The 27,884-nt window shown below is 55.9% G+C and overlaps 1 protein-coding gene across 4 annotated transcripts in view; it reads right to left on the reverse strand.

Moving 5' to 3' along the window:
- Nucleotides 1-1,093: 1,093 nt before the first annotated feature.
- Nucleotides 1,094-27,884, reverse strand: part of CAPRIN2 (caprin family member 2) — a 44,907-nt gene continuing 18,116 nt past the window's right edge. For 3 of the 4 annotated variants that reach the window (XM_056797361.1, XM_056797360.1, XM_056797359.1), the window contains exons 5-19: nucleotides 27,500-27,738; nucleotides 26,975-27,057; nucleotides 26,214-26,360; nucleotides 22,492-22,535; nucleotides 18,531-19,052; nucleotides 18,053-18,175; nucleotides 17,767-17,848; nucleotides 16,940-16,995; nucleotides 16,602-16,694; nucleotides 11,559-11,669; nucleotides 9,191-9,362; nucleotides 7,869-8,051; nucleotides 6,657-6,757; nucleotides 3,071-3,137; nucleotides 1,094-1,858 (exon numbers count right to left, since the gene is read on the reverse strand). In XM_056797361.1, the coding sequence (XP_056653339.1) occupies nucleotides 1,317-1,858; nucleotides 3,071-3,137; nucleotides 6,657-6,757; nucleotides 7,869-8,051; nucleotides 9,191-9,362; nucleotides 11,559-11,669; nucleotides 16,602-16,694; nucleotides 16,940-16,995; nucleotides 17,767-17,848; nucleotides 18,053-18,175; nucleotides 18,531-19,052; nucleotides 22,492-22,535; nucleotides 26,214-26,360; nucleotides 26,975-27,057; nucleotides 27,500-27,738 (2,565 nt within the window). In that variant the 3' untranslated portion in view covers nucleotides 1,094-1,316. The remainder of the gene's footprint in view (nucleotides 1,859-3,070; nucleotides 3,138-6,656; nucleotides 6,758-7,868; nucleotides 8,052-9,190; nucleotides 9,363-11,558; nucleotides 11,670-16,601; nucleotides 16,695-16,939; nucleotides 16,996-17,766; nucleotides 17,849-18,052; nucleotides 18,176-18,530; nucleotides 19,053-22,491; nucleotides 22,536-26,213; nucleotides 26,361-26,974; nucleotides 27,058-27,499; nucleotides 27,739-27,884) is intronic. The other variant, XM_056797362.1, reaches the window with a different exon arrangement.

A 27,884-nucleotide genomic window follows, 5' to 3' on the forward strand; every position in this document is an offset into this window, starting at 1 on the left:
GAAGGGTTTTGCTATTTATGACACATGTGTAGAGGAATCAGTAAATAAATGTAAATCGGTAAATAAACCTATTCCGTCATTTCTGTTCGTTTCAACGTGGTCCTTTTTCAGACGTTTATGTGAAATGAAACGCAGGAAGAGTCGTGCAGGACATGGCCGCTGGCCCTCGCTGAAGAGCCCACTTGGTTGTCCAAGATGAGGAATCTTTGCAGTGCAGAAGAAAAACGAGGAGCTGCTCAGAGAATAGACAGACGTAAGCATGAAACAAGCGTGGTCCCCTGCGCCTGGAGAGGGAGTCGGGTCGGGCTCCCCAGTTCCCCCTCCCCGGGAGCCCTCCTTTCATTCCTGGGGTGGCCCGCCGAGCCGATAGGAAGTCTGCAGAAACGAGGCGGGCTCCTCGGGGTGCTTTAGAAAAAGCGGGAAGGACGGACTGGGAAATGGCCGTCGCGGAAAAACAAAGGAAAATTCAAAATCAGGAAAAGGCCAAAGCAGCATGTACAGGGTTTGGGTCCATTTCTGAAGAGGGCGGCGGGTGGAGGCACTGCTCATGAACACAGAATTTGAGCGCTTTTCCCCGTAAAAAGGACCTGGTTGTCAGTAAGCAGGCGCTGTTCCCTATTACAGAGAGCAGGAGAAAGGGTTCAAGGCACTGCGGAGAGCCAGCAAAGAAAGGAAAATCACCGAGGAGCAGAACGAGGAAGGGCGGGCAGGCAGGAAGCCGGTTCAGAGACTTTCAGAGCCAAACACAAGAACAGGAATCGCGTTAGGCCGCCGCCCGAGGGGACGGCATGGCCGGACGGCGGCTGGGACAGATGGTCCACGCCACGTCCAGCGTCGCTCCTGGAGGAGGAGTGACCCCTAAGGACGGATGGACACACGGACGGCGCTTGGAGCCGGTCTGCGGAAGCGACAGCCCGGTGAGGTAGGCAGTGCGGAGTGTGCAAAAGGAGAAGGTGGGTCCGAGCGTCGTCGATGCGAGTGGAAGGAAAGCTCAAGCAAGACCCTTAAGAAAGGAGAAGGGTAACCCCAGCCCAGACCTCCTGGAGGCCACCTGACCGAGACCCCCTTCAATGAAGCAGCAAGACGAGGGGGCGAGATTGACCGCTGTTTTATTGAGGCACAACAAGGCACGTGACTTAGCTAACTCGAGGCGTCCGTGCAGGAAGCTCGCCCGCGGACGCGGCTTTAGAGGTTCACGGCAAATCACCCAGGCGCACGGCTGCGTCACGACGGCGACTCGGGCCCTCCCGAGCGCGCGCTCGGCCTCTCCTCCCCCTGGCGCGAGGGGGCTCGGGCTCCGGGGACTCTGGCCCCTTTCAGTCCTGGTACAGAAGGTACCCCGAAAACGTGGAGTACTTCCAGCTGCTTCCGTAAACGGCGCCCCGGTGCAGCCGCAGCCAGATCTGGTCTCCCTGGAACAGCTGCAGAATGGCGTGGTTGCTGGCCGTCTCGTGGTCCGGCGCGCCGTCGTTGGCGTAGGCCGAGACCAAGACTTCCTCGTTCTTCATCAGGTTGACGTAGAGCGGCACGTTCACGGCCAGCTTCAGCATGTGGAAGATGAAGACGTACGTGCCGTTCACGGGGCACGTGAAGCGGCCCAGCTGCAGGTCGAACGTCTCGCCCAGGTTGTTGAGCAGCAGATCGAACACGATGGGCTGGTCCAGCGTCCCGGGGGCCAGGTTGGACGTTCTGGCCGCCGAGAAGGCCACCCTCATCTGCTGCGGGAGAGGGTACACGTGCACCGGCAGGATGGCGGCCGCCGGGCTCGCCACGTCCACGGGCGTCAGGCTGCGCGAGTCCCCCCGGCCCGAGTCCACGCTGCCCGCCGGCTCGCTCTCCCGCTCGGGGCTGCTCCACCCTGGAGGCGGGGGGAGGAACAGGCACGTTAGCACAAGCGTCCGGAAGCGAGCGCCGCCGACCGAGGAAGCCCGCCGGAGCGGCCGGAGGACGGGGCTGGGCGTCCCGCTGGACGGCGCCGCTCGCGCCCGCTCATTCGGGCTCTGCTGGGCCCCAGTCACGCGAGCCCTGGCGGGGGCAGCCTCGAGGTGGGCAGCCAGAGCGGCCAGGAGCCTTCTCGAGGCACCCACAACGGGGAGGAGGACGAGGAGAGTCGAGCTCCGGGCTCGGGCCCGAGGGGCCGCGGGCGACCGGGATGGGGCCCGAGGGGCCGCGGGCGACCGGGATGGGGCCCGAGGGGCCACGGGCGACCCGGCTCGGGCGTGAGGGGCCGCGGGCGACCGGGATGGGGCCCGAGGGGCCGTGGGTGACCCGGCTCAGGCCCGAGGGCGACCCGGCTCGGGCGTGAGGGGCCGCGGGCGACCGGGATGGGGCCCGAGGGGCCACGGGCGACCCGGCTCGGGCGTGAGGGGCCGCGGGCGACTGGGATGGGGCCCGAGGGGCCGCGGGTGACCGGGATGGGGCCCGAGGGGCCGCGGGCGACCGGGATGGGGCCCGAGGGGCCGCGGGCGACCGGGATGGGGCCCGAGGGGCCGCGGGAGACCCGACAGAGTCGAGCTCCGGGCTCGGGCCCGAGGGGCCATGGGCAACCTGGCTCGAGCTCGCGCTCTTGCGCTCCTCTTGCCATTGTTGTTCAGCACCTGCAGTCGTCCGTGCCCGCGCCGGGGCTTTCTTGGCAAAGACCCTTCTAATCCCCTTCCTCTCTGGTGCTCTGGGCCTGGAGAAAACAGGGTTCTCCAGAGGAATGACCCCACCCCAAGGACCGGCCAGCTGGTTCGGTGGATGGAGCACTGGGCCTGAGTTCAAATTCACGTCAGGCCCCGCGTGACCCTGGGAAAGTCCCTTCATCTCCGTTTGTCTTCATCCCCCAGAGAAGGAAATGGCGAAGCGACCCGTCTCTGCCAAGAACGCCCTGGACGAGAGGCCTGAACAAGGGCCCCCCGCGGGAGGTCCGCAAAGCAAAGCGCCCGCCGCGTGGCATCTCCCTGAGCCCAAGGGCTGGCCGTGGCCACACTGCTCGGCCCGCCCTGGGCAGGGGGCTCGGGGCCGTCCCCACAACACGTCTACGAGAGAGCGGGAAGCTCGCGCTCCCGCGGGGGCCGCAGCCGCTCACCTCTAGAGCCGGTCCGGGAGGCAGCGCCGATTCCTCCCCGTCTGTAACACGGCTGCAAACTGGAATCCTGAAAGGAAGGAGGCAGGTGGGTCTGGGGCGGGGCCGCCCATCCCCCTTCCACCCGGAAGCTCCCTCAGACCCTCCCCCTCTTTCCGGAGGCCAGACTTTCGGGAGCTCCTGGCGACCCTCCTGCGTGGCACCCGCTGCGAGGGGTCAAACCGCAGGCAAACGCCAGCAGGCTCCGGGGCTCCCTTTGGGACGCGGCCAGGCTTCCTCCCGGCCGAAGGCCCAGGCCGAGCCCATCCCGGCCCGCTGCTCCGGCCCGGCTCAGCTGGAAGCACCCCAAGAGCCCGAGTCCTCCGGGATTGCCCCCCCGAAGATGAGGAAAGCTCGCGGCCCTTCGCGGCTCTCTCAGCCGGCGACCTTTACCGAAGCCACTCAGGCCGCTAAGATGGGCTCCAGCCTCGGACCCACAGGGCGGGGACACAGAGGCGCCCGGCTGTGCCGCCCCCTCCCGGCATCCACAAATGAAGGAGGGCCCCGGGCCCTCGCCGGCTCCCGGCACCCCCAGCACCCCCACCAGCCCCCGATGCCCCCAGCACCCGCACTGGCCCCAGGCCAACCCCCAGCGCCCCCAGCACCCCCGCCAGCCCCCGATGCCCCCACTGGCCCCAGGCCGACCCCCAGCACCCCCGCCGGCCCCCGGCACCCCCAGCACCCCCGCCAGCCCCCGATGCCCCCACCAGCCCTTGGCACCCCCGCCGGCCCCAGGCCGACCCCCGGCACCCCCGCCCTCCTGGAACCTCCCCCCACGACCATCCCCGCAGGGAGCTCTTCCTGCCAGCCCAGCCCCCGCTCTGCCACAGCGAGTGGAGCTCCTCCTCCTTCGAGGACTCTGCGCAGGCTCCTCCTCGCCATCCTGAGCTGGTCATCCCAAGGACAGTCCCCAGGAGGCTCCCTGGGAGGCGGCCCGGGGGCGAAGGCCCTCCTGGGCCATCGTGCTGCAGGTTCTTCCCTGAGGAAGGAAGTGAGGGGCCCACCGATCTGTCTGCTCCCCGACCCAAGAAGCCTCTCCCAGCCTCCCAGCCTCCCGAGCCGCTGGGAAAGGCCTTCCTGGGGAAATCTCGGCATCGATCTCGCCATCGCTCGCCGTCCCCCTGACGGCCTGTGACGGTTGCTCTCGAGAGCTCGCCAAAGGGGCCGCGAGTGGCTCCGAGGACAGAGCGGCAGGCCCGGGGACGGAAGGTCCTGGGTTCCAGTCCTCCTGACCCAGACCAGTGTCTGGGCCTGTTCTGCCTCGGAGCTGATATTCCGGATCTGATATTCAGAGCTCCCTATTGACCTCAGAGACGTCCTTGGACCTGCGCTCTATGGCGGCCTCCCATGACCATGTCTACACAGGGAATCCCCAAGTCTGGGCCGCTCTGAAGTCCTCTCCCACGAGAGGTTCCTATTTCCAAATGCCTATCAAGCGCTCTGCCGGGGCCCTCCCGGCACCTCCTGCCATCGTCCCCATCCGCGGCCGCCATGCAAGAAAACGCCCTTCCCGTCGCCTCGGCGACTGCAGCCGGAAGGTGCCCTCCGAGCCCTTGGTGCCATCGACCAGCACCGCAGAGGGGACTCCCCAACAGGTCTTCCTGCCTTCTCCCCTCCCCGTAAAGTCGCTTCTGAACTTCGTCCCGCTGCTAAGGAACGTCTTTCATACGCGTATCCGACGTCCGTGTACAGAAGCTCTTCGGCGGCTCCTGCTCGGTCGTTCCTGCCCAGTTCAAACTCCTGGCCCGGCATTCAAAGCCTTCCGCAGCCGGGCACCCTCCTGCCTCTCCAGACCTCTTCATTTCTCACGTCTCCTCCCGCCATCGAACAGGCTGGCCCACATCCTCTCCCTGGCCAGGGCCTAGCGTGCCTCTTGAGATTCTTGCTCCTCCTTCCAAAACCGATTCTGGCGCTTGCCTGACTCCCAGACTCTGGTGTCGTCGACCTCTCTTCTCTGCACAGACCTCGGTGCACCTTCAGTCCTCTCTCACACAGCAGGACGGCCGAGGACGCGCCTTTCTTTCCTCCTCCCATAAGTGCACCTCATAGCCTGCACCTCAGGAGAGAAGGTGTAGGGAGCTTCCGGAAACACGACTTGCTCAGGATCCTGCGTCTCGTTCAAGAGCCAAAGGTAGGGCCTGAACCTGAGCTTCCTCAAAAGTTGCCCAATGCCCCTCTACGCAGCTCTTCACTAGAAAGAACTGTGGGAGCGGAAAGACATAAGAAAAGCACTTCCTGATCTTATAATTCGATGGGGACATGATCAGGGATGTAGCCTCTAAACAATCACTCAATGGCAAATATTAGTAACAGAGAAATGGGTCTCAATCAGTGACCCCTGTAAAACCCAGGAGAACTGCCCGTTGGCGGAGGGAGAGGGGAGGGAAAGAACATGAATCTCGTAACCATGGAAAAATACGCCAAATTAATTCATGAAACGAATAAATTGTTTAAAATGTGTCCACACTAGGCACCGTGAGGGTATGGCTGAGAAAGTGAACTTCTGTGTTGCAACTTCTTCACAGTATAAAATAGGGATAATATTTGGGCAGGAGAAAGGATTCCCAGAACGGTCGTGGGAAAAGCACTTGATGGGTTTCCATAAAGTACCCTGTGAGCATTCTGCCTCCCTCTAAGCCTTAATAAACACGTGTTGGCATCCCCTAAACATAAGGTTTTGTTGCAGTCAGAAGAATCTCGTATCGATGCGCCTTCGTATGTTTAGAAATGTTCCATTCTTGAGAGATGCCTTTTAAGGGACATTCCAGGGCGGTAACAAATCGTGGGGAATGCTGGGGGTGGGATGCTCTTGTGCTGTACGGAATGACGAGCGGGGCGATTTCAGGAAGCACCGGAAGGAGCTCCACGAACTGAGGCAGAGTGAAATAAGCAGAACCAGGAGGACGTGGTCCACAGTAACTGCAATACTATGGGATGGCCAACCAGCAGACGCCTCGCCTCCTTCAGCGATACCGTGACCCAGGACAATTCTGAGCAATTTCTGACCAAGAAGGCTCCGAATGCAGAGACAGAACCGCTGGAGTCCGAATGCAGACGAAGGTGTCCTCACTTGTCTCGGTTTTATAAGGTTCACTTACAAGAATGAATAACATGGAAATGTGTTCTGTGTGATAATACAAGTATAACCCAGATGGAACTGCTTGCCAGTTCCAGATAAGAGAAGGGAGGGAGGGAGGCAGACAGTTTGGATCATAGAACTTCAGAAAATTTATGTGGAAATTTGTTATTACGTGTAATTGGTAAAAATAAAAAGTAAAGATTTTTAAAAGTAAAAAGAAAAAGAAAGGGGGCAGCTGGGTAGCTCAGTGGATGGAGAGCCAGGCCTAGAGACGGGAGGTCCTGGGTTCAAATCTGACCTCAGATACTTCCCAGCGGTGTGACCCTGGGCAAGTCCCTTGACCCGCAATGCCTAGCCCTGACCACAGTACCCAGTATTGACTCCAAGGCGGAAGGGGAGGGCTTAAAAAGAAAAAGAAAGAAAGTAATGCTCTCTTAGTCAGCAAGTGAGCCACTGTGTCTATTCCCTTACCCTTTGGGAATATGGTGTTCCAGGATATTCTCTAGCTTGGAATTGTAGTTGACCATAACTGCCATTGGCAATGACAAGGGATCCTCTGTAAGAATCAAAACCTAAAAAATTAGAAACAAGCACAATTAGACGTCTCACACTATCGAGCTGACCTTACTTAGCTTCTAAAGTGTGTGAATTCCTTTTCCAAATGTAGCTCTATCATGTATGGATGAAATAAAAGAGGCCCAGCCGTAGGTGAATGAGTGGGTCCACCCATGAGCAGGATCGCCGATAGAGATTATGAGCCATCAAACATGGCCCCAAGCGCTTTTCGGTCCTGGTCGGTGAGCTAAAAATGCTCTTTACATTTTAAAATACAACAAGACCCGTTTTAAAAACACAAAAGCCATTCTTTGTGGCTTGATCAAACGCCATGTGACCGCTCCCTGTGCTCTGCCAGCCCTTGACTCAATTCCTAGAAAACCCTCACGTTGTCACGTGGGAAGCTGTTCTGATCACGGAAGGTGAAGGCTTTACTGAACATGCTAAACAAAAGACGTTTCAAGAAACAAGAATCGCAAAGAATTCGAGTTCTCCTGGAAGAGAGCCAGATATGCAGCCCAGGAAAGGGAGAGAATCTTTCCTACAAACTTGTTTTCCTTCTACAAAAAGAAAAGATTGTGGCTTGCCGTGTATACTTTAGATACCTTGTAAAGGCTTCTAAAAGTAGGAAATACAAATTTAAAGATTTCGAATTCATCACAGCTCTGTTAAAGGTTCAGGGTAAAGAGGCAAAAGCCAAGGCAAGGCCAGTCCGATAAGCCTAAGCAGAACTCACTAGGGAGCAAAACAAAGCCCAGGATCACCAGGGAGGGCTGAAGAAGCCCTGGTGGTGCAGGAGTGGGACTGCACAAGCCCGACCACTTATGAAGAATCCCGAGACACTCTGGGGAAAGCATTTATAAAGGAACGCAGGGCAGGGGGAAGGACGCCCAGACTCCCTACGATGAGGCAGACATTGGGCAGGCTTCCGGAGGACCAATGAAGAAGAAGACGGACCTCTTTCTCCTCAGGAGAGGCAGCGCGGCCACAGGTGGTCACGCTGCGTTTATCTGGTTGCAAGCTATTTGCTCGTAAGGCGAGATTCTCTTGGGAAAAGCAACAACAGCAGCTTAAAAAACCAAAAGCAGAAAGGCAAAACCACGAAGCGTTCTGGAAGGAAGAGCGTACCTTTATAGCCAGCAGAGGAGCGGAAGGAATTGGGCAGTGATCTCCCACCACGGGCACATCCTCTGATGGATCCTCGGTTACTGAGATACGATTGGGTGGATCTGGGGAATGCATTAGTCTGTGCGGGATAAAAGGCAGGGCTACCACTGCTTACTTGGATTGTTCCAGCAGGCTGACAGTTCGCTGCAAGAGGAGACAATTCACAAGCAGACCAAGAGTCAAGAATCAAGACGTGTGAACACTCGCTTAAGTCAAATGACTGAAATTACTGAGAGAGAAAAGGAATGGAGCGTGTGCGTGTGTGTGTGTGTGCGTGCGCGCATATCTGACAAAAAGAGGGCACGGCAATGCTATTGGGCCATCACAATCGGGGCACCCTTAAGTCTTAATGACTTCAAGTCGGCACTCTGCCCAGATGTTTTTCAAAAAGGCTCTCTAAAGAACTGAAAAGCCAATGCAGAAAAAAACCAGAAGCCCTTAACAGACACCTTCCATGTTCAAAGAGATTTTCTCTTAACTTTTCTGATAGGATAACAGCTCAAAATGGCTGTCAAAATGGCCTCTTTAAGACCTCCCCCAACATTATACATTCAAAATACATTCCGAAGTCTTTTAACCTGGTTTTCTGCCCCATCTTAAGCAGGTTGAAGAACAACATGAAGCATACATAACATGATATATGACCAAAGATCATCAGTGCCCCCTTTCAAAAGCTAACCTTCATGAAGCATTTGAAAGTTTCCCAAGAGCTTTACAAATATGATCTCATTTGGTCCCCACAATGACCCTTGGAGATAGGAGGAAACTGGCACAGGCAGAAGTTAAATGACTTGCCCAGGGTCACACTTGAATCCCCAATGCCCGAGTTCATAAACACTATCAGTAATGGACGCCCTCTAAGATCTCCAATGAGATTGATGGGAGTGCTGTTGTAGAAGTCACAAATGTGAGACAGCCTAACAGTCTATTCCAAGCCATCCAGCCTGATCCTAACCTCTGCTGTGAGCACAGGCATTTCCCCCAAACTCCAGCTGCCTGAAGCAATTCTAAACTTTAAGTTACAGAGAAATGATCAGTTTGCCTCAGCGGAAGGGAGCATCCACACCAGAAATGCCCTGGCCTGATAAAAAATGCAAGTCTCCTGGGCTGGACAAAACAAAAATAAAAACTAGGCAGCAGCACCGTGCCTAACTGAAGGAGAAGAAGCAGGGGTGTACTCAGGGCAGACACAGTCTTGCTGTCTCATACTCAGCATTCCCTGGCTCAGAGTAATAAGTCCCCAACAACTGCTACATCCGCCATTCACAGGCCAAGTTCCTTACCCATCTGCTCTTGAGGGAGCGTCGTTTGCTCTACATGCAGAGACGGCAGCTGGCACTGGGGCGGTGTCTGTGTACTCGCTGTAGTAAAACTCTGATTATATCCCTCTGAATATGGTGAGTCTTTTATCTCTTGCTCTGTCCGTGGAGGCAAAGGTGCATTCACATGGAATACCTTGGAGAAGCAAGTGCATATTTTGAGTAGTTTGCAGCAATTTTTCTTGCAAGAGATTTCCTGGAGAGCTACTTAACAAAACACTGTGCCGCTTAGTACTCTGGGGGCCTACAGAACCAGATGGAAACAGACTAAAGAACCCAAGGAATGAACGTGATCCAGGCCCCATTGAAAGCAACAAGGTATCAGGCTCAAGTCGGCAAAGAAAAGAATTCTGCTTCCTCTAAATTCCAACCCCAGGGAAGGACAACGGCACATGCATTTGCCACAGGGAGGAAGCCTTTAGTGATTTTCCATTCCCATCAATGCTTATGCCCTACAGACTGGCATTAACTTTCTTATTTGTGTCTTTAAGTGATTAATATACATAAGCCTAATTAAGATCTTTTGAATGCCTACCATGCTGAAGACAGGGCAAGAGATAGAAAACACAGACATCTCTACCTTCAAAGAATCTGTAATTTAGTTGAGGACACACAGAATCTGAAGATAATGTGTAGGAGAACCTAGAGAAAGTTAGAGATGTTCACAGAAGACACAAAGAAAACTTCCTGTGTATGGGTGGTCAAGGAAGGCTTCTCAGAAGAGCTAGGCCCTGAGCTAAAAAGACAAGCAGGGAGCAACTAGGTGGCGTAGAGAGCCAGGCCTAGAGATGGGAGGTCTTGAGTTCAAATCTGTCTTCCCTAGCTGCATGATCCTGGGCAAGTTACTTAACCCCAGCTGCCTAGCCTTAGAAGTGATACCTAGTCTTCATTCTAAAAGAAAAGGGAAGGATTTTTTAAGAGAAAAAGAAAAGAAGGGCAGAAGAAGGGTCAAAAATTAATTTGGAGCCAGACTGTGAAGGGCTCTGAAAGTGAAGCTAAAGAATTTGGTTCTCATCCTGGTGACCTGACCAAAACCGATTTTCAGGATGCTTAATTAGGATGCTGGTGGCCAGCTTCCCAGGCCTGGAGTCAGAAAGACTGTTCTTCCCAAATTCAAATCTAGCCACCAACACTTACTACTGTTTTCCTCAGTTTCCTCATCTGTAAAATGAGCTAGAGAAAGAAATAACAAACCACTCCACTATTTTGCCAAGAAAACACTAAATGTGGTCACGAAGAGTCAGGCACAACTAAAAAAAGCTGGAACAAGAAAAAATCTGGGAGTGGTACTGAGGATGAACTTGGGAGGGGAAAGGAGAAGGGTCATTTCAGGAGACAAGTTATGACCTAGGATATCACGATAAGTTAGGCAGAAGATAAAAAAGGTAACAGAGCCATAAAGACACTTTGGGCGAACTGAGGAAAAAGAGACAAACCTGAACTTCTGCTCTGAAAGCTTTTGACAAGGCCAGATTTCGAGAGAACGACAGCCCTTTGCTAGGAGCCAGGATTAGGTCCAAGATCAGAAGGCAAGTCACGCCTCAAGTAGGCTTCAGCTGTCTTGTCCTCAGACAAGCTTGATCTGCAAGGCCTAGCACTACTTAAGGCAAGAGACCTTGAAGCTGTATCTCGGTAAGATCTAAAGCCCTTTGTATTCTGTGTACGCTGCACTCTCTCCACCTCCTCCCTCCATTGGCTAATTCCGATACGGTGCCTAGGATTCCTGACGGGCTTTCAATGATGTAATGCTTCCTTAATAGCTGGTGCATAATCTGTTATAAGTATTGGAACTCTAAGCTCAATAAGCAGGAGCCCGTGATCTCATTCACAGCCCCCTGGACCCGGTCAACTTCTCACGCGCGAGGGAGGGAGGGAGGATCTTTTCTCTCTCTTCTCCGTCCTTCCCCGAGTCGCCTACAGAGAGAACGAGCTCTTCTCCAAAAGGCCTGAATTGGGCTGTGATGGCAATAGAAGAGAAAGGTGCTCCCCAGGCTCCTCTTCTGGCACTACCAAGGGGAAGGACTACATGAAGCTCACTTAGTACATGCAGGCCTTCTCAGATTCGCTGCCTCTACAACCCTAGTGATGTCTTAGAGGGCAAAAGCGTTCTGGTGAGCTCTTTTCGTAGAGATTTAGCACAGAGGATTTCCACTAGGTGTTTTGAGAACTATGAGGGCCAGACTACACACACAGTCTCTGCATCCCCAGGTTTTCTACACAGCAGCAATCATATAAAGGAAGCAAACCAAAACCATCCTCGAGACAAGAACCCTGGACGACAAACTGAGTCCCTCCTCCTTGCTGGTGGCCTGGCTGTTGTATCCATGGTTACCGTGCTGCTGCTTGCTGGAGGTGACTGGAAGACCTGTTCCTCAGAAGCCTGTGACATGGGGGGATTTGCAGAAGGAAGGGATGGTCGCTGCTTACTTGGAGGAATTGCTGCCTAGAGAAGAGAAAGGTTGGGGTTATCAGCCTGGGATCCCTTAGACACCATAAGTCGCGAGCTTACACTAAGCCCCAGATTGTCACAAGTCAGCAGATCAGGCAGGAAGATATTTGGACAGAGCCAACAAAAGAATAGCTTGCGCTTACAATTCAAGTCTTGAATGCTGAGGATGCACACGAGTGCTTAATCTGCAGCAGCATGCTGACAAAGTCAAAGTGTCTTCATTGGGTGCAGGCCTTCCACCAATTTAGAAGATTAGCGGTTGAAAATGCAGCTAGCACACTCTTAAGTTCATGATTTTCCAATCAAAACTAATTTGAAATTCTAAAATTGGGATAAAGCAGCAGTTTTAGGAAACCCTGAAGATCTGGATCAAAGTTTAATTTTCCAAGTGTTGGTACCAAACAATTTAAGTTACTAAACTGGGGGGGAAGCTGCTGGTCAATGCCAAAAGAGCCTGGAGGTTAAACAAGTCTATCTGAATAATTAATACCTAACAAGCCAAAAGACTGTCAGTCTATCCAAGTGAGGAAAACAAATTCTATAACAAAGGGTTCGAAGTAAATCACCCAAGTCGGCTACTTTTAGTTAAGTTCACTCTCTCGGAGCTTGATGCAGAAAAGAGCTTCATTTCTATTTCCACCGACCAGTAAAAAGCGGGGGATCAGTCCCTAAAATGAAGGGCAAGAGGTTCGATTTGGCACCAAAACCCAATAGGGTTCTAAGTTTATTTGGAACATCATCGCTTCATGTGTTTTCTGGAGACTTGCTCAAACAGGAATTAGAATCATGCCAAAAATCGGTTCCCTGGGGTTAAAAACACTTCCGTCTTCTGTCAAAAGAGTATTCTGACAAAGACAAACAAGAAGGGAGCAGCTGCTGGGGTGGTGTAGCTAAGAAAGTGTGCCATCCGAGACCAGAATGGTCACGGCTTCAACCTTGACTCTGATACTGAACTTCTCTGGGCGCCAGTTTTCTCATCTGTTTAAAAAAAAAGTGAACAATCCCTGCAGTACCTACCTTCGGTGGAGGTTAACATGGGCTTTATGGAAAGGGTTTTGCAAAGCTTGAAGCACTACGGCTGCCCAGTATTACTGTCCCAATGATTCAGTCACACAGAAACAGCTACAATAAACCTCCCCTTCCATTCAAAGTGCCAAAACGAACCACTTTTCTCTAAGGACTCTGAAGAGCGCGTATGTTTAGGACCCCCGAACCAATCCCTTAAAATCTTTTCAGTCTGTTGGCCCCTATTTAGAAGCAGAAACCTAGTGAAAACAAAGAGCCCACCATTCTTACACATAAACTAAAATTAGCCAAAGAACAATGTAGAAGCACGCATGTTTTGAGGTAGAACCTCACAATATCTATTTAAAAGAAGCCCCTGAGTCACAGCTTCCACTCACCCCGTCTTGGTGCCTAAAGACAAAAGGCAACCGATGCAGAAGAACATCTTTGGAGGAAGAGGCGGCCCCGATACAATTTCCAGGCCATATTCCCGCCCTTAAAACAGTCAAAGTCGTATTGCCCCCCTTGTTTCAACCATTCCTGCAGCCTTCTACTTAAACCTGGTCTACGCAAAACAGAACTCATTATTCTTCCCCCAAACCCCACTGCCCTTTCGTAGCTTCCTCTCACTTGGGCGCTCGGGCTCTCAACCTAGGAGTTACCCTGGATTCCTCACCATCTCCAGCCTCCCAGATTCAACCTGTTTCCAAGGCCTGTTGATTTTGCTTTTGCAACATCTCTCAAATAGGACTCCTCTCCCCGGACACTGCCACCACTCTGGTGCGGGGCCTCCTCGCCTCACGCCTGGATTACTGCAGCAAGACTGCTGGTGGGTCTGCCTGAATCACGCCTCTCCCCACTGCAGTCTGTCCTCCATTCAGACACTAAAGTGATTTTCCTAAAACGAAGATCTGATCACACTACCCCTACTCCACAAACTCCAGGAGTGTGCCTCCCTTTGGAGGCATGTACAAAAGGTTCTTTGGGGTATTCAGCGCCCTTCACGGGGAGCCCCCGCTTCTGCTCTGCTTTTTCCTCCCCTTACTCCCCAACGTATCCTCTTCAAGCAGCCACAATGGCCTCCTGGCTGTTCATGGACAAGATGCTTCGCTCCGGCTATTTTCTGGTTATCCCCCTTGCCAGAAAAGTCCTCCTTCCTCTGCACCAGTGACTGACTTTAAGGCTCAACTAAAACCCCACCTTCTGTAGGCAGCCTTTGAAAGATTCCGTATTTATCCCCTAGAAATATGTCCAGATAAGCCTGACCCATGAGCGCTTTGCTCCTCGGCACCGGCTTTTGAGTACATCTTGAACACCTCCATGACATCATCGTTCTAATAATCCTCCTAATTTGTTGTTTTGAGTCTGCAGAAGAGGATGCCTGAACAAGGCAATCAAAAAGGGGAAATGAAGGTTTCAGGAATGACAAATCACGAATGTTCAGGATGTACTCAAAAGCCGGTGCCGAGGAGCAAAGCGTTCATGGGTCAGGCTTATCTGGACATATTTCTAGGGGATAAATACGGAATCTTTCTTTTGGTTTGGATGAAAACTGGTTGGGCTTAAAAGTTGTACTTTCAAAGTAATGAAGATGCCGCTGGCAGAGCAGTGAAAAAAAGATCCTTTGGAATCTGTAAGGCTCACCCTTAACATCTGAATAAGCTTTAACCAGGGTTCCCGGAAGAAGGTTTTAAGTCAGGAAGGGCTTTCAAATGAGCTCAACTGTGTCTTTGTCACGGGACTAGTCGTCTTGGCCACTTCCTTTTTGGAGGGGTCCCCCACCCCCCCAAAGAGGGGAATGATGAAATAAGCCAGAGACCAGCAGGCTCTCGGCTCTCTCAGACTTGTCTCCCAGACCGACTGCACCGTGCAGATTTCTCTGTCTTAGGTTCTCCTTCCCCATCCGTTTCCCCATCGCTGGCTTCCCTTTAGGGTGACGAGGATCCATGCATGGATTTCTGGAGGCTGGACCTCTTCAGCCTTCACCAGTCCCTATTAATTCTGTGGCCTCCCATCTGTCATTATTTCCTCTTCCTTCTGGACTGGGCTTGTTTTGTATGACATGGAACAAGCCTTTAACGAACGTTTACAATTGTGGGAAAATCCAGTGTAACAGACGGATGTTGCTGCTAGTAGCAGTGCAACAAGCCAGGACACTCTGGAAGGACTGACGTAAAAGAATGCCGTCCACACTGAGAAAGAACTCTGGGAGTAGAAACGCAAAAACAAAACATAGGGACGGGGCAGCTGGGTGGCTCAGTGGATGGAAAGCCAGGCCCAGAGAGGGGAGGTCCCGGGTTCCAATCTGACCTCAGACACTTCCCAGCTGGGTGACCCTGGGCAAGTCACTTGACCCCCATGGCCTAGCCCTTACCACCCTTCTGCCTTGGAACCAGTGTACAGTATTGATTCTAAGATGAAAGGTGAGGGTTTAAAAAAAACAACATAGCATCACGTATTGCCACGTGTATATATGGGCATGTGATGTGGGGTCTGGGCTTTAATAAAATGGCTCCCCAGCAAAAATGAGTCCTATGGAAATAGGTCTCAGGTGACCACATTTGTGCAGCCCCGTGGAATTTCTTGTTGGCTCTGGGAGCGGGAAGGGAAGAAGGGAGGAAAAGAACATGAATCATGGAAACGCGGAAAAACATTCTAAAAACAAATTTAGAAATGTTTTTGAAGTTTACGGATGGATTCTTCAAACTTCCAGCAATTTAAGTGCTGAGCACAAGGACAAAAGAATTAGGGTCAGACTTCCGAGATGGCTCTAGTCTGCCCAGCCACGGCACGGCACGGCACGGCACGGCACAAATGTACCCGAGGCAAGACACAGAAGGGCCCAAAGTGGATGAAGTCCGCTCCTTCATGCACTGGCTGAGTTTTCAGAAGTCTGAGAAGAGGCCAAGTTCTAGATCCCGGGACTGCAGGAGACTCATCTCAAGGAGCTCGGATCGCCCTCCTGCCTGCTTTCACACCCTCCATGTCCTTCAGTATGTATTTTCCAACGTCTAAGTGAAATTCTGGGGCAACACTGAGCCCAAGACGACCCATTCCAAACCGTGTTCCCTCTATCACGGACGTCTCTCCTCTAAATGCCCCGGACGGGCTCCAAACCTAACGAAGGCCCCACGTGCGTGCCAAAGCCAGGGCCTTCCCTCCATCAATGATGTTCACTGTGTTCTGTCTGGGCCTCATCTGGGCCTCCCTACGTGCAGGCCGGACTTCGGCAGAGCTCCTTGAGAGCAGGGGCCGCTTCAGCCTCTTCCGTCGGTCGGCAGGATGTCCAGACGGAGCCCGGCACGGGGCCGCTTCGGCCTCTTCCGTCGGTCGGCAGGATGTCCAGACGGAGCCCGGCACGGGGCCGCTTCGGCCTCTTCCGTGGGTCGGCAGGATCTCCAGACGGAGCCCGGCACGGGGCCGCTTCGGCCTCTTCCGTCGGTCGGCAGGATGTCCAGACGGAGCCCGGCACGGGGCCGCTTCGGCCTCTTCCGTCGGTCGGCAGGATGTCCAGACGGAGCCCGGCACGGGGCCGCTTCGGCCTCTTCCGTCGGTCGGCAGGATGTCCAGACGGAGCCCGGCACGTGTTCCAGGAGGAGCCCGTTAAAACGACGACGTCTCGGCTCCCATAAGCAGGTGTCAAAGCTTAGGTGAGCCGCCGGGAGTCAAAAGAGCGATTCCTCGGAGAGCCGTGGAGAGCCCCCGGAGCTCCCGCCTCCGACCCAGCACCCCGCTTGCAAGCTGGACCCACTTTCCAGCTGGCCAGTCCCGTGGCCGGCCTTCCTTCTCCACCCGGGCAGAACGGACGCTGCTGTGACAAAAGCCAGTGCCGGGCCCTTCTCGGCCCAAGAGCCCAGCAGAACTGAAGGGGGGAGGCGCCCCCCGCAGCCCCCTCAGTGAAGCCCGTCTGGCTGTCATTACCTGCGGTGCCTCCAGCTCGCTTTCAGACCCAGAAGAAGCCTGGTCAGCCATCACTGAAGAGCTGGCGCTCTGCATAAGGGGAGCAGCAACAGCCTAGAGACAGGACCAGAAAAGGGCGGGTTTGGGCCGTAAGACGAGCACGAGGAAGCTCAGAACCACTCAGCGTCTCCCCGGTTCTGAAGGGCCCCAGGACGATGCATGGCTCGGACTCGGGGGCCGCCTGGTCAGAGGGTCACTGAGGAGTGGCCCCTGCTCTCGGGGTCCCCCGCCCTCCCAGATCGGGGCGCAGCAAGCCCAAGAGGGCGGCTCAGGGCATAAAAGGGCCTCGTCCCCCTCACCTGCGAGGGCTCCGGAAGGAAGTCGCTTTGGTCGGGGAGCTTCTGCTCCACGGAAGCTGCGGAACACACAGAAGGGAGCGTTAGAAGGCAGGAGCCGTGCCGGGGGGGAGGGCAGGGGACGGACCCGAGCGCAGCCCCCGCTGGCCGGCGTCTCTGGGGAGGAAGGAGGAGGTGCCGCGTGGGGCGGGCTGTGGACTGAAGGGGAGAAGGAAGAACGGCGGGCTCTGAGCCGTCAGCAAGGGGCCGAGGAGCTCGCTGGAGAAGCGAAGCGGCTGGGGAGGCCCACGGAGGAGAGGAGGCCGCCGGCCCAGCTCTTGGCTCCGGGCGGCACATTCCTTCATTGGCTCTCTGGGAAGCCGCCCCTCCCCCACGCCCCTCCCCCACGTCCCTTCCCCCTTGGGCACCCTTCCTCTCCTCTTCCTGCCTCAGATCACTGCAGAGTCCAGCTCTGGCCTCTCCTCACACTTCCAACCTCCCCTTTCCAGGAGCCCCCCTCGAGCCTTCTTCCCGGGATGCTCCTTTTACCTCCGGGGCGCACGTGTCGGGGGCGGCCAAATGGCGGATTAGGAGGTTCAGGACTCGAACGGGAGCCCCGTTTGTGAGGGGCAGCCAAGCGCCCGGGGTTTCGCGTGCGGAAGAATCCAGAGGCCGCGCAGGAGAGGAGGGCCGCCGCCGCCCCCCAGGAGAGCCCCTTCTCGCGCCCTCCCGCGCTGGTTCCCGGCAAACTTCCCCTCAGAAGCTGCGCCTGGGTCGGTGGCCCGGCTGGGAGGCCGGGTGGGCTCTACGGGCCCCTCCTGGGCCTCCGAGGCGGCGCCGGCGCGACATACCTTCCGGGCTGTCCGGGAGAACGGAAGGCAGCTGCGGTGAAGGGGCGGCACTCGAAGGCTTGTCGAAGTCCAAGAGCGAGTCCTGGGGTTCGGCGGGAGCCGAGCAGAACAGAGCGAGAGGTTGCCCGCCGGAAGCAGGGGGGCTGCCCGGCCCCCCGGCCCCCCCGCCCCCCCAGCCCAGTCCCCCCGGTCCCCCGGCCCCCCCGCCCCCCTGGCCCAGCCCCCCCCGGCTCTCCCCCGCCCCCCCCGCCCCCCGGCCCAGCCCTCCCTGGGCCCCCACCCCCACCTGCATGAAGTGATACGTCCCCTGGATCTGCGTCATCAGGTCCTGCAGCTTCTCCTTCCGCAGGGCCGGGTCCCGGGGCAGGCCGGGGGGGACGCCTGCCGCCTCGCTTGGAAGCTCGGGCCCCTGAGGGGAGGGAGAGGGACAGGGAGGCGCCTTCACAGCCCGCCCATCGCCTCCTCGTGGGGGGGGGGCCACCCCAGGAGAGGCGGGAAGAGCCGCCCGCTGCTGAGGGGGGCTGCGGGCCGGCCCCGAGGATGCTGGGAAATCCCGTGGCTTCCGCCTCTTTGCCGGGGAGAGAAGGTGCGCGTGCTGGGCTGCCCGGAGGTCTCGGCGGCCAGCCTGGCCCCCGCAGGCCTCCGGCTGTCCTCGGGCCCGCTCTGCCCGGACCTGCCCGCGCGCCCGGGAGGGCCGCCACTCGGGCGGGGGGGGTGCGGGGGACTCCGCAGACAGACAGACCTCAGAGGGGGCCCCGACTCACCTCTCGGGGCTCCGGCGGTCCCCAGGCCTCGGGGGGCGAGTGCAGGCGCTGCAGCAGGGCCCGCGGCGGGCTCCGGGCGCCGGCTCCCCAGGGCTCGGGCTCTCGGCCTTCGCGGCCTGGCACGGGCCAGGCCCCGGCGGCCTGGCGCTGGCTCGGGGCGCGGGGCGCCCACGGCTGGGTGGGCCGGCTCTCCGGCTCTGGCTCGTCGGGCAGAGGAGCAGCCCAGGGCTTCCGCGGCTCCCCTCGGCCGTCTGGCTCCCAGGCGGGGGACGCTTCCGGCGTCTTCTGCTCTTCGGGGCTCTCCCGCCGGGCCGGAGCCGACGCGGGCTCGGGGGGCGCCTGCGGCTTCCCGGAATCCCAGGCCAGGAGGGGCTCCGGCCTCTCCTGGCCCTCCGCGTCGCCCAGCGTTGGCCAGCACCGGCTCGGAGGGGGCCTCCGGGCGTACCCCGCTTCCCAAGGCCGCCGCGCCTCCGGCGTCTGGCTCGGAGCCTCGACTTCCGACAAGTAGCGCCTGTTGAGAAACTGCAGCAGAGAAGCGGGTCACGGGGGCCCCGCACAGGCAGCCCTTCCTGGGGGGCAGCACCAGACTTTCCGGGGCCCCAAAGGCCGGCCCGACACGGGAAGAGGCGGCCGGGGCCGGGCGCGATCGGCTCCCAAAGGGCCTCCCGAGCAGACCGAATTCGCCTCGGTCTGGCCTGCGACAGCCCCAGGAAGACGACGGTCGAAGGGTTCCTGGCTCAAGAAGTGCTGGCGGAGAGGGGCCGTGAGACGGGCGGTGGCTCGGCGGTCCTGGGTTCAAATGTGGCCTCCGAACCTGCCCAGCTGGGAGACCAGTGAAAACGGCCGACTCCCGCGGCCAGGCACCCCCGTAATGCTTGGGAGAGAAGCGGATGCCGGTGCTAAGCCGGAACTCTGGCGAGGCTGAAGAAAGGGAGGAGCGGGCCGGAAAGCGGGCCCGCCCGGGGCCTCAGACACCAGGGGCTGGGCACAGGCCGCCGCCCGCGGGGACCGCTTCTACGCGAGCCGAAGGCGGCGCGCAGGAGGCGGCTCTGCGGCCCGAGCCGATCCCAGGGCCCGGCCAGGAAGGAGCCTCTTTCCCAGAGGCCGTCGGGGCGGCTGGCGGGCCTAGTCCCGAGCCCGGCCTGGCCGTCTGGCTCAGCGCCGCCCCCCGGACAGAACCGAAGATTCTAAAGAGGCTGCGAAGGAGCCGGCTCGGCCGCTGGCTTTAGAAGTGCTCAAAAAGAACGAGCGGAGGGAGCGGAGGGGGACGGTCCCTGCCACGAAGCAGCGGACTTCGGAGGGGAATCCACGGGGGAAAGAAAGCACGGGGGGGGGGGGGCGCCCAGGCAGAGAACGGCCAGGAAATACCGGAGCAAATTCCAAGGACCACAAAGTTGGCCTGACAGAGTCTTTACGAACCCAAACAAGTAACTTTAAAAGCCAAGTTTAACGCCTGAATCATTGGCTTTTGCTTGAAAAGGACATGTAAGAGAAGCCCAAACTCCAGGGAAATCTCGAAGACAATTGGCCAAAGTTCCCGGAAACACAAGAGCCAGCAGCGAGGACGGCACAAGGCGGACAACGAGGGGAACGTCGGGGCGGAAGCACCAGGGCCACATTCTCCGGGCAAACGCGTCAGGGCTTTGTCGGCCTCCCGACGTTCCTTTCAATTGAACGCGGTTCCGGTCCTGGCCCGGGCGGCCGTTCTCCTCCGGTCAGGCGTGTCTCAGATCGTACTGAAGCAAACATGGCCGTGCAGGCGTGCCGCCTCGCTGCCCTGCCTTCTTCCGTAAAGCTAGCTACCGTGGTGCTCCCGGGGCAATAAACCCGGCAGAGAGGGTTTCCAGAGAGCCCACGAGGGAGCACGAAGGAGTGCTGTGCAAACCTCTCCTTGGAGCCTCACACCACTCGGGGAGGTTGGGTGCCCTGATTATGCCCATTTTATAGCGCAGGAAACTGAGGCAGAGACAGTCAAGTGACTCGTCCAAGGTCACACAGACCAGGTCTCTAGTCCAAAGGCACCACCTACGGCGAAACGGTCCCGGCAACGCTTTTTGTGGTCGCCGAGAGCTTGGGACCAAGTGGGCAGAGCGGAAGCCTCTCGCCTCGGCGGCTCTCGGCCTGTCAAAACGTGGCCGACATCCCAAGCGCCAGTTTTCCCACTGTCCAAGGGGGGCTTTGGGCCAGGCGGCCCTTCGGTCCGAGCGCTCGAAATGGAGCATGAAATTGGAGACGACGGTAAACCCAGAGCAAGCGCACAAGTGAAGTCCAAGAAGTCGTTTCACTGAAAACGACAGCCTTTGGCGGATAAAGACCAACTTGGCTTGGGACAGGCCAATGAAAGGGGCTACTCAGAATAAGGAGGGAAAACTAGATTGCCAAAGCTCAACTCTCAAAGGCAGAGAGCTAGTGTAAAAAATAGGCTCGAATACAGGACTACAATCCCCACGAGCCTTGGCTCCGCTTCCCCAGAATGCCGTGTCATCTCACCTGGCCGGGATCGAGAAGGCATTTAAGCTGATTCAGAGGCTTTGGAGCTCTTGGCTCTCGATGTGGCTTTTTTCATAATGTAGGTGAGGTTGTGTCTAGGCCTCTCTATGGCCTGGACACGTGTCTCTTATCCTGTATTTTCTTTAGTCCTTAATCTTCAATAAACCTCTAAAAAATATAATACTCCTTGCAGAGAGAAACTAATTTCTACCTGCCTCAGTCTCCCCGTCTCCCCTAATTTTAATCTTTACACTAGGAAAAGGCTAATCTAGATGGATTCCAGGAAAACTCCAAAAAAGCAACTATTTCCACGGCTCCATCAAGGAGCCGAAAGGAGGGCAGACAGGAGAGAGACAAAGGCACCTGACCAAACACCTCGGAGATAAACACAGCTCTGATAGCCAAGCCGGGGGAAAGAGAGAGAAAACTGGGGGTTGGCAAAGAGACTAAAGAAATGGGGTCTGGGAATTATTTACTATGAAGGGTGAATCTGAGCCAGGCATGCTGACTGAAGGGTGGGAAACAGCTAATTGGAGCAAAAACCAAGAGAAATTGAGGCCAGCTGCACCAAGCTAAAAGGAAACTTGATTTGGAGACAGGACACTTTCACTTGGAGAATCAACAAGAAAAGCGGTCAGCTACAAAACACCGTTAGCCTTTCTACAAACTAGCAAAATCGAGGAGAAACAGAAAAGGAAAAGCTCCATTTAAGATAATAAAATGCACGCAGATCCGTGGAAGTTAACCTACCAAACTGTCCATGAATGTCACTACCAGGCAACTTACAGAAATACGAAAAACCCAAGTTCTGTTTTTATTAACAATTGGGCTTCCCAAAGACAGTAAAAAGATGATACTCGAATGACTCAGATTTCAGGAAAGGCCAAGAGGACAAAAGGAAAACGTTGTAGAATCTGACCCAAAAACGTAAGGATGTGAATCTCAAGATGAAATAACAGAAAGTAGGAAAGAAGAGGAAGAGGAGTGGTGCTATTAATATCACACAGAACTGAATAAAAAGAGATTGTACAAGCAGAGCCTCAACTATATACTTTTTAAAAATTTTTCTCCAACAAATATCTATATTTTTGCCTCCCCCCTCCCCCATCCCAAGTTGGAAAAGAAAAAGAAACGCTTACAACAAAAATGCACGGTTCAGCAAATTCCTCCATGGGTTGCACCCAAAAAAATATAGGTGTTAATTCTAGAACAGGGGTCTGTCACCTCTCTGCCAGGAGGTGGGGAGTATTCATCATCACTGGTTCTCTGGAATCAAGTCAACTAAAAAGTTTTGACAGAAGTAAAAGCCAATGTAACCAGAATCAGGAAACACGTGAATGGGGGGGGGGGGGGGATGTAAATGGAGGCCTAGTTAGAACTCTTTCCCCCTTAAATGCCAATCACAAATGTGGCAATGAGAAAAGCTATTCATTAACTATCCCATCAGCAAAGCCCTTTCAGGATCGCTTACCTCTTGCGGCTGTATCTCAGGCTGTGTACATTCCATAAGAGATTCTGGGGAGAGAGGAGAGAATGTTAGCTGAAATTCAGGCAAACATTGTTCTTTCTTTCTAAACTGGCTCGCCAAATGAAAGGGAAATGATCCATGCTAGAGGGGACTGAGGAAAAGAGGTGCACTGATGCACGGCTAGTGGGGCTGGGAATGAGTCGAGAGAGCACGCAAAAAGTTTGACCCTGCAATACCACGACTAGGTTTGTACCCAAAGATGAAGGAAAAAGGAAATGTGCCCACACTTACACAAATACTGAGAGTGCCTTTCCGTGCAGGCAAAGTAAAGGAAACTAAAGGGATGCGCATCAATCAGGGAACGGCTGGGCAAGTTCTGATTTGTGAATGTGATGGATTACTGCTGTGCCCCAAGAAATGAGGAAGGGGACGATTTCAGAAAAACCTGCAGGATGTATATGAACTGATACAAAGTGAGAAAAATCCGGAGAATAATTCAGAGTAACAGCAATATTGTCCAATCGAGGCAATGATCAACCCCCAAAATGCTTTCTGTCTCCGCACAGGAGATGGACAGGCTCAGAGTGTTGAATGCAGCATCATTTTTGCTCTTTCTTCCCCATTCTGGAACATGGGTGATAAGGAAATATGTTAGCACAACTTCCTATGTGTAATGAGTACTGCATTTCTTGCCTTCTCAGTGGATGGGGGAGAGATGAAGGGAAGGAGAGAATGTGGGAATGAAAAGTAAAGGAAATAAAACCTCAGAGAACCATCAATAAAACTGAGATGATGAACCATCATAGGGTGGTAGAATGCAACAGAAATCCACCAGAATCGTCAGCATTCCTTTTTGGCTCTAACAACCACCACCACCAGCACGAGGGAGAAATAAGGAAAATTCCATAGAAAACATCTCTGCAATGCCTCAGCTATCTGGAAGTTGACAGACGGAGACTGAGAAGAGGTATATGAATATAACTGTGCTCTGCTTCACAGAAATAAAGGAAATCACCTGGCGCGATTTCATGGCTGCTGGCTGGCCTAGAGCAATATCATCACTGAGGCTGTATGTTCTCCCTCCTGAACTTTCTTCTCTTGTGCATACTTAAAAGTGTCATTCTTGGCTCTTTTTGGTTTTGGTGTCACTATTCATTCTCTTCACCTTCATCTTCCCCGATACAAAGTGGGGAGGGGGGTGTTTTTTGTCGTTTAGTTGTTTCAATCAGGGCCAACTTTTGAGACCCCACTTTGGATGTTTTCTTGGCAATGATACTGGAGTGATTTGCCATTTCCTTCTCCGGTTCATTTTACAGATGAGGAAACTGAGGCCTAAAAAGGGTGAAATGACTTGCCCAGAGTCATACAACTAGGAAGTGTCAGAGGCCAGATGTGAACTCAACTAGATTTTTCAGAAGAATCGTCCTGACTGCAGGCCTGGCACTCTACCCAATGCGCCACCTCGCTGTCCCCAACACAGTCAAGCAGAACAATTCCGTGGAGAAGCCATATCCAAAAATATTTGTCTCTGCGCCTCGTACCCATCGTTTCTATTGGTAAGTGGGCAACCTGTGTCGTCACAAGCCCTCTGGCTATGCTTGTAGAACTCGTTCTCCTGTTTCTAACTTCACTCTACCTCGGTTTAAAGTTCCCAAGATTTGCTACACCAGTCAAATAACCAAAAAACTATTTTAGAGAACTAGAAAGAAAAATACCAAAATTCACCTGGAAGAGCAAGAGACCAAGACTATAAAGGGAATTAATGAAAAATGTGGAGGGGGGCCCAGCCGTACCGGATCTCAAACTGACTAGCAGTGATCATTACACCAGTATGGCACTGGCTAAGAGGAAGAAGGGGGGTCTACGGGACAGGCTGGGGGAAGCCAGTGACCAATAAACCCAAGGACCCCGAGCGTCTGAGACAAGAACCCATTATCTGACAAAAACGGCTGGGAAAACTGGAAGACAATCTGGCAGGAACTAGGTAGAGGCCAGTATCTCCTGTCCTACACTAAGATCTGGTCAAAATGGGTATGTGATTGAGATGTAAACGGTGCCATTAAAAGCAAATTAGGGGAACACAGAACAGTTGACCTGCGAGATCTTTGGAGAAGGGAAGAATTTAAGACCAAGCAAGAGAAAACTGCACGATGTAAGATGAATGACTGATGTGTACAAACAACAAAGATGAGAAGGGAAAGGACTGGGAAATTTTTCGGTAACAAATTTCTCTGATAAAGGTCTCATTTCTCAAATAGATAGAGAACTTGAGATTCATAAGAACGTGTAAGTCAAATTTACAAGAAATACAAGCCATTCCCCAATTGACAAATGGTCAAAGGACCCAAATAAGCAGTTTTCAGATGTAGAAATCAAAGCTATCAATAATCCTAAGAAAAAAGTTCCAAGACTGACCAATATGACCCTAAAAAAAGTGATCCATGCTGGAGGGGACTGGCAAAGTCGGGACACTAATGCATTGTTGGTGGAGTGAACGGATCCAAGCATCCATCGGGGCAATTTGGAGCACTGCCCAAAGGCTATAAAACGCCGCCCAGCCTCTGGCTCAGTCAGTCACTGCTGGGCCGGTACCCTGAAGAGGTCTTTACAAGGGGGGCAGGGCCTCCTCTTACAAACTACTTCTAGCTGCTCTCTTTGTGGTGGCGAAGAACTGGACACTGGAAGGACGTCCATCCGCTGGGGAAGGGCGGAACGAGTTGTGGTGTAGGACAGGGACGAACGGACGAGCAGCGCGACTGCAGAGAGCTGCAAAGAGCTCCGGGGACGGAAGCGGCGCGAGAGGAGCAGAAGCAGGCGACCCCGTGCACCGCGGAGCAGCCGTGAGCCTGCTGCTGAGGGCGGTGCGGTGCGGGCAGTCCTGAGGCGCTCTGGGGTCACGAGGCACCTTTGCTCTAGTTTTCCGCGGGATTTCTTCCTTCTCACGCGGTCTTGGGAGAATCGTGGGCCTTTACGGGAACAGGGATGAGCCGGGCCTGCTACAGCCCCGTCGGCAGCCGTCTTGGCCAGGAGGAGGGAATCCCTCGGAGCCGAGGCCCGCCGGTGGCTCCGATTTCGTGACTGGAGCGACTGTCCTCTTAGCAGCTGTCAGGCAGAGCCTCCTCGGCAGCCACGGCCAGGATCGCACCGCTGGCAGAGCCATGAAAATGCTTTTTCGATTCTAAATAAGTCGGAGGCAAAAATGAGAAGAAGTCTTCCTGGTTAGGCGAGTGTCGAGCCTCTGCGGCAGGCCGCCGCCTCTCAGGAATCCTCCTAGAGCGACAAAGAGCCACTGAAAAGGGCCCAGAAACCAGAAAACGTAACAGGGAAGGAGCCGGCCCGTCGCAGAAGTCAGAGCACAGGAGGCGGCGGGGCTGGGCGAGCGGCCTCAAGAGCAAGGGCCGATCGGAGGTCGGGCCGGCGGCTTCTGCCTTCCTTCTACTCTGCCTAGAGGCCGCATCGGCTCTGCTGGCTTTCCTGAACCCGCCTCGAGCGCCCCGAGGCGGCCCGCTGCCGGCCCATCTTTTCCACGTTCTGCTGAACTGCAAACTGGCCGAAGCCGAGTCTCTGCAGCCCGATCTCGGCCTCGACGCATCCGCCTGCCTAAGCGGCGTTTCCCAAAGCCCCGCGACGCGCGCCAAAAGCACGAGCCAGGATTTCCCTTCAGTCCCGGGACAAGGAGCGCCCGCAGGCGGCTGGCGGGGAGCCCAACCCGCCCCGGGCCGAACCTGAGTCCTGGACGGAGTCTGCGCGCGAGAGCCGCTCCTTCCCCGGCTCTGCGGGGACGGCCTCCTCCGGCGCTCCTTTGGGCTCCGGCACGCTCTCGAAATAGCCCGACATCAGCAGCTGAGACAGCAGGTCCTTCATGTGCTTGTCTGCGGGACGAGGACGCGGAGAGTCAGGAAGCCCACACAGGCCCACCGGCCCGCCCTCCCCCCAGGGCGGCACACACGCGCGCGCGCGCGCACACACACACACACACGCTCGCACGCTCACTCCCCCCAGGGCAGCACACACACACTGGCCCACCCTCCCCCCAGGGCAGCACACACACACTGGCCCACCCTCCCCCCAGGGCAGCACACACTCCCCCCAGGGCGAGCACACCTTTGCACGCTCACTCCCCCCAGGGCAGTACACACACACTCGCACACTCACTCCCCCCAGGGCGGCACACGCACACTGGCCCACCCTCCCCCCAGGGCAGCACACACTCCCCCCAGGGCGAGCACACCTTTGCACGCTCACTCCCCCCAGGGCAGCACACACGCTCGCACGCTCACTCCCCCCAGGGCGGGCACACGGCACGCTCACTCGCACACTCACTCCCCCCAGGGCGGGCACACCTGCGCACGCACGCTCCAGGCCAGTCCCTCACCCCGCTGTGGCCCAGCCTGGACAGCGCTCGTGCTGGCAGTCCAGTCCCTCCCCAGGGAGAAGGGGGAGGGCTAGAAAGGACTCGGCGCCCAGCGCAGAGGGGGACACTCACACGTTGTGCCCAGCACGGCCTTCTCGCTCCCCTCCAAGAGGTCCCAGAAGTAGAGTGAGGACTGCTCCATCTGCTCCTCCACACTGGCAAGAGAAGCAGGCGCACGCTTGAGGCTGGCGTGGCTCCTGCCCCACCTGCGGCCCCTCCGAGCTGCTGGCCCAGCCCAGGGAAGGTGGGGGAGGGAAGACGGACTAAGGCCAGCCAGCGAAGCAGGCGGCCTAAGGGACACGAGGCTGCGCTCTGCCCCGGGGTGGCCGGGCCTCATTCCACGGGGAGACATAAGGACGCGAAGGCGCCGAGGTCACGAGGAAGGCTCCGTCCTCAGCCCCACCCACCGTGCTTGGAAGCTCCTCGGACATAGCGGGCCGAGACTGCAGCTAGCCGGCTTCTCGGACAATCCGGGCGACCACGGGGCCCTCTGAAGAGGGGGGCAGCGGCTGCTCCTGGGCCCAGAGGCGCCCTCCCAACCCTCGATCCTCTGCCACATGCCGGCAGCCCGGGCCGCAGTCCCTCTCGCTCACGTACCTGACGCTCGCGTTTCTCTCGGGGCACGTGAGCTTGGCAAACTGGACGAGGCGCTCCAGCTCTCGGGAAGGCAAGGACAGAGCGCCGTTGAAGCCCCCTCTGAAGTCCTCCTGGACGTGCTCTCGGCTGAGGTTCTGGAGGACATACTGGACCTGAAGCACGGTCCGCAGCTTCTTCTTCTCCGCCTCGAGCTGGAGCACGTGCTCTCTTCTCTGGGCCTTCCTCTGGGCCTTCAGGAGCTGTCAGGAACAGACTGTCGTTAAAGCGGGCGGCCCCCTCTCCCCACCACTGCCAAGTCCACGCGTGAAAATCGGGCCCGGGAGACGCGGAACGAGCCAGCCCTTCGGGAAGCTCTGACCCGGCACGGCAGGACTCCGCCGCGCTC

This window comes from Monodelphis domestica, chromosome 5 (assembly GCF_027887165.1).
Source record: "Monodelphis domestica isolate mMonDom1 chromosome 5, mMonDom1.pri, whole genome shotgun sequence".
NCBI classification, from domain to species: Eukaryota; Metazoa; Chordata; class Mammalia; order Didelphimorphia; family Didelphidae; genus Monodelphis; species Monodelphis domestica.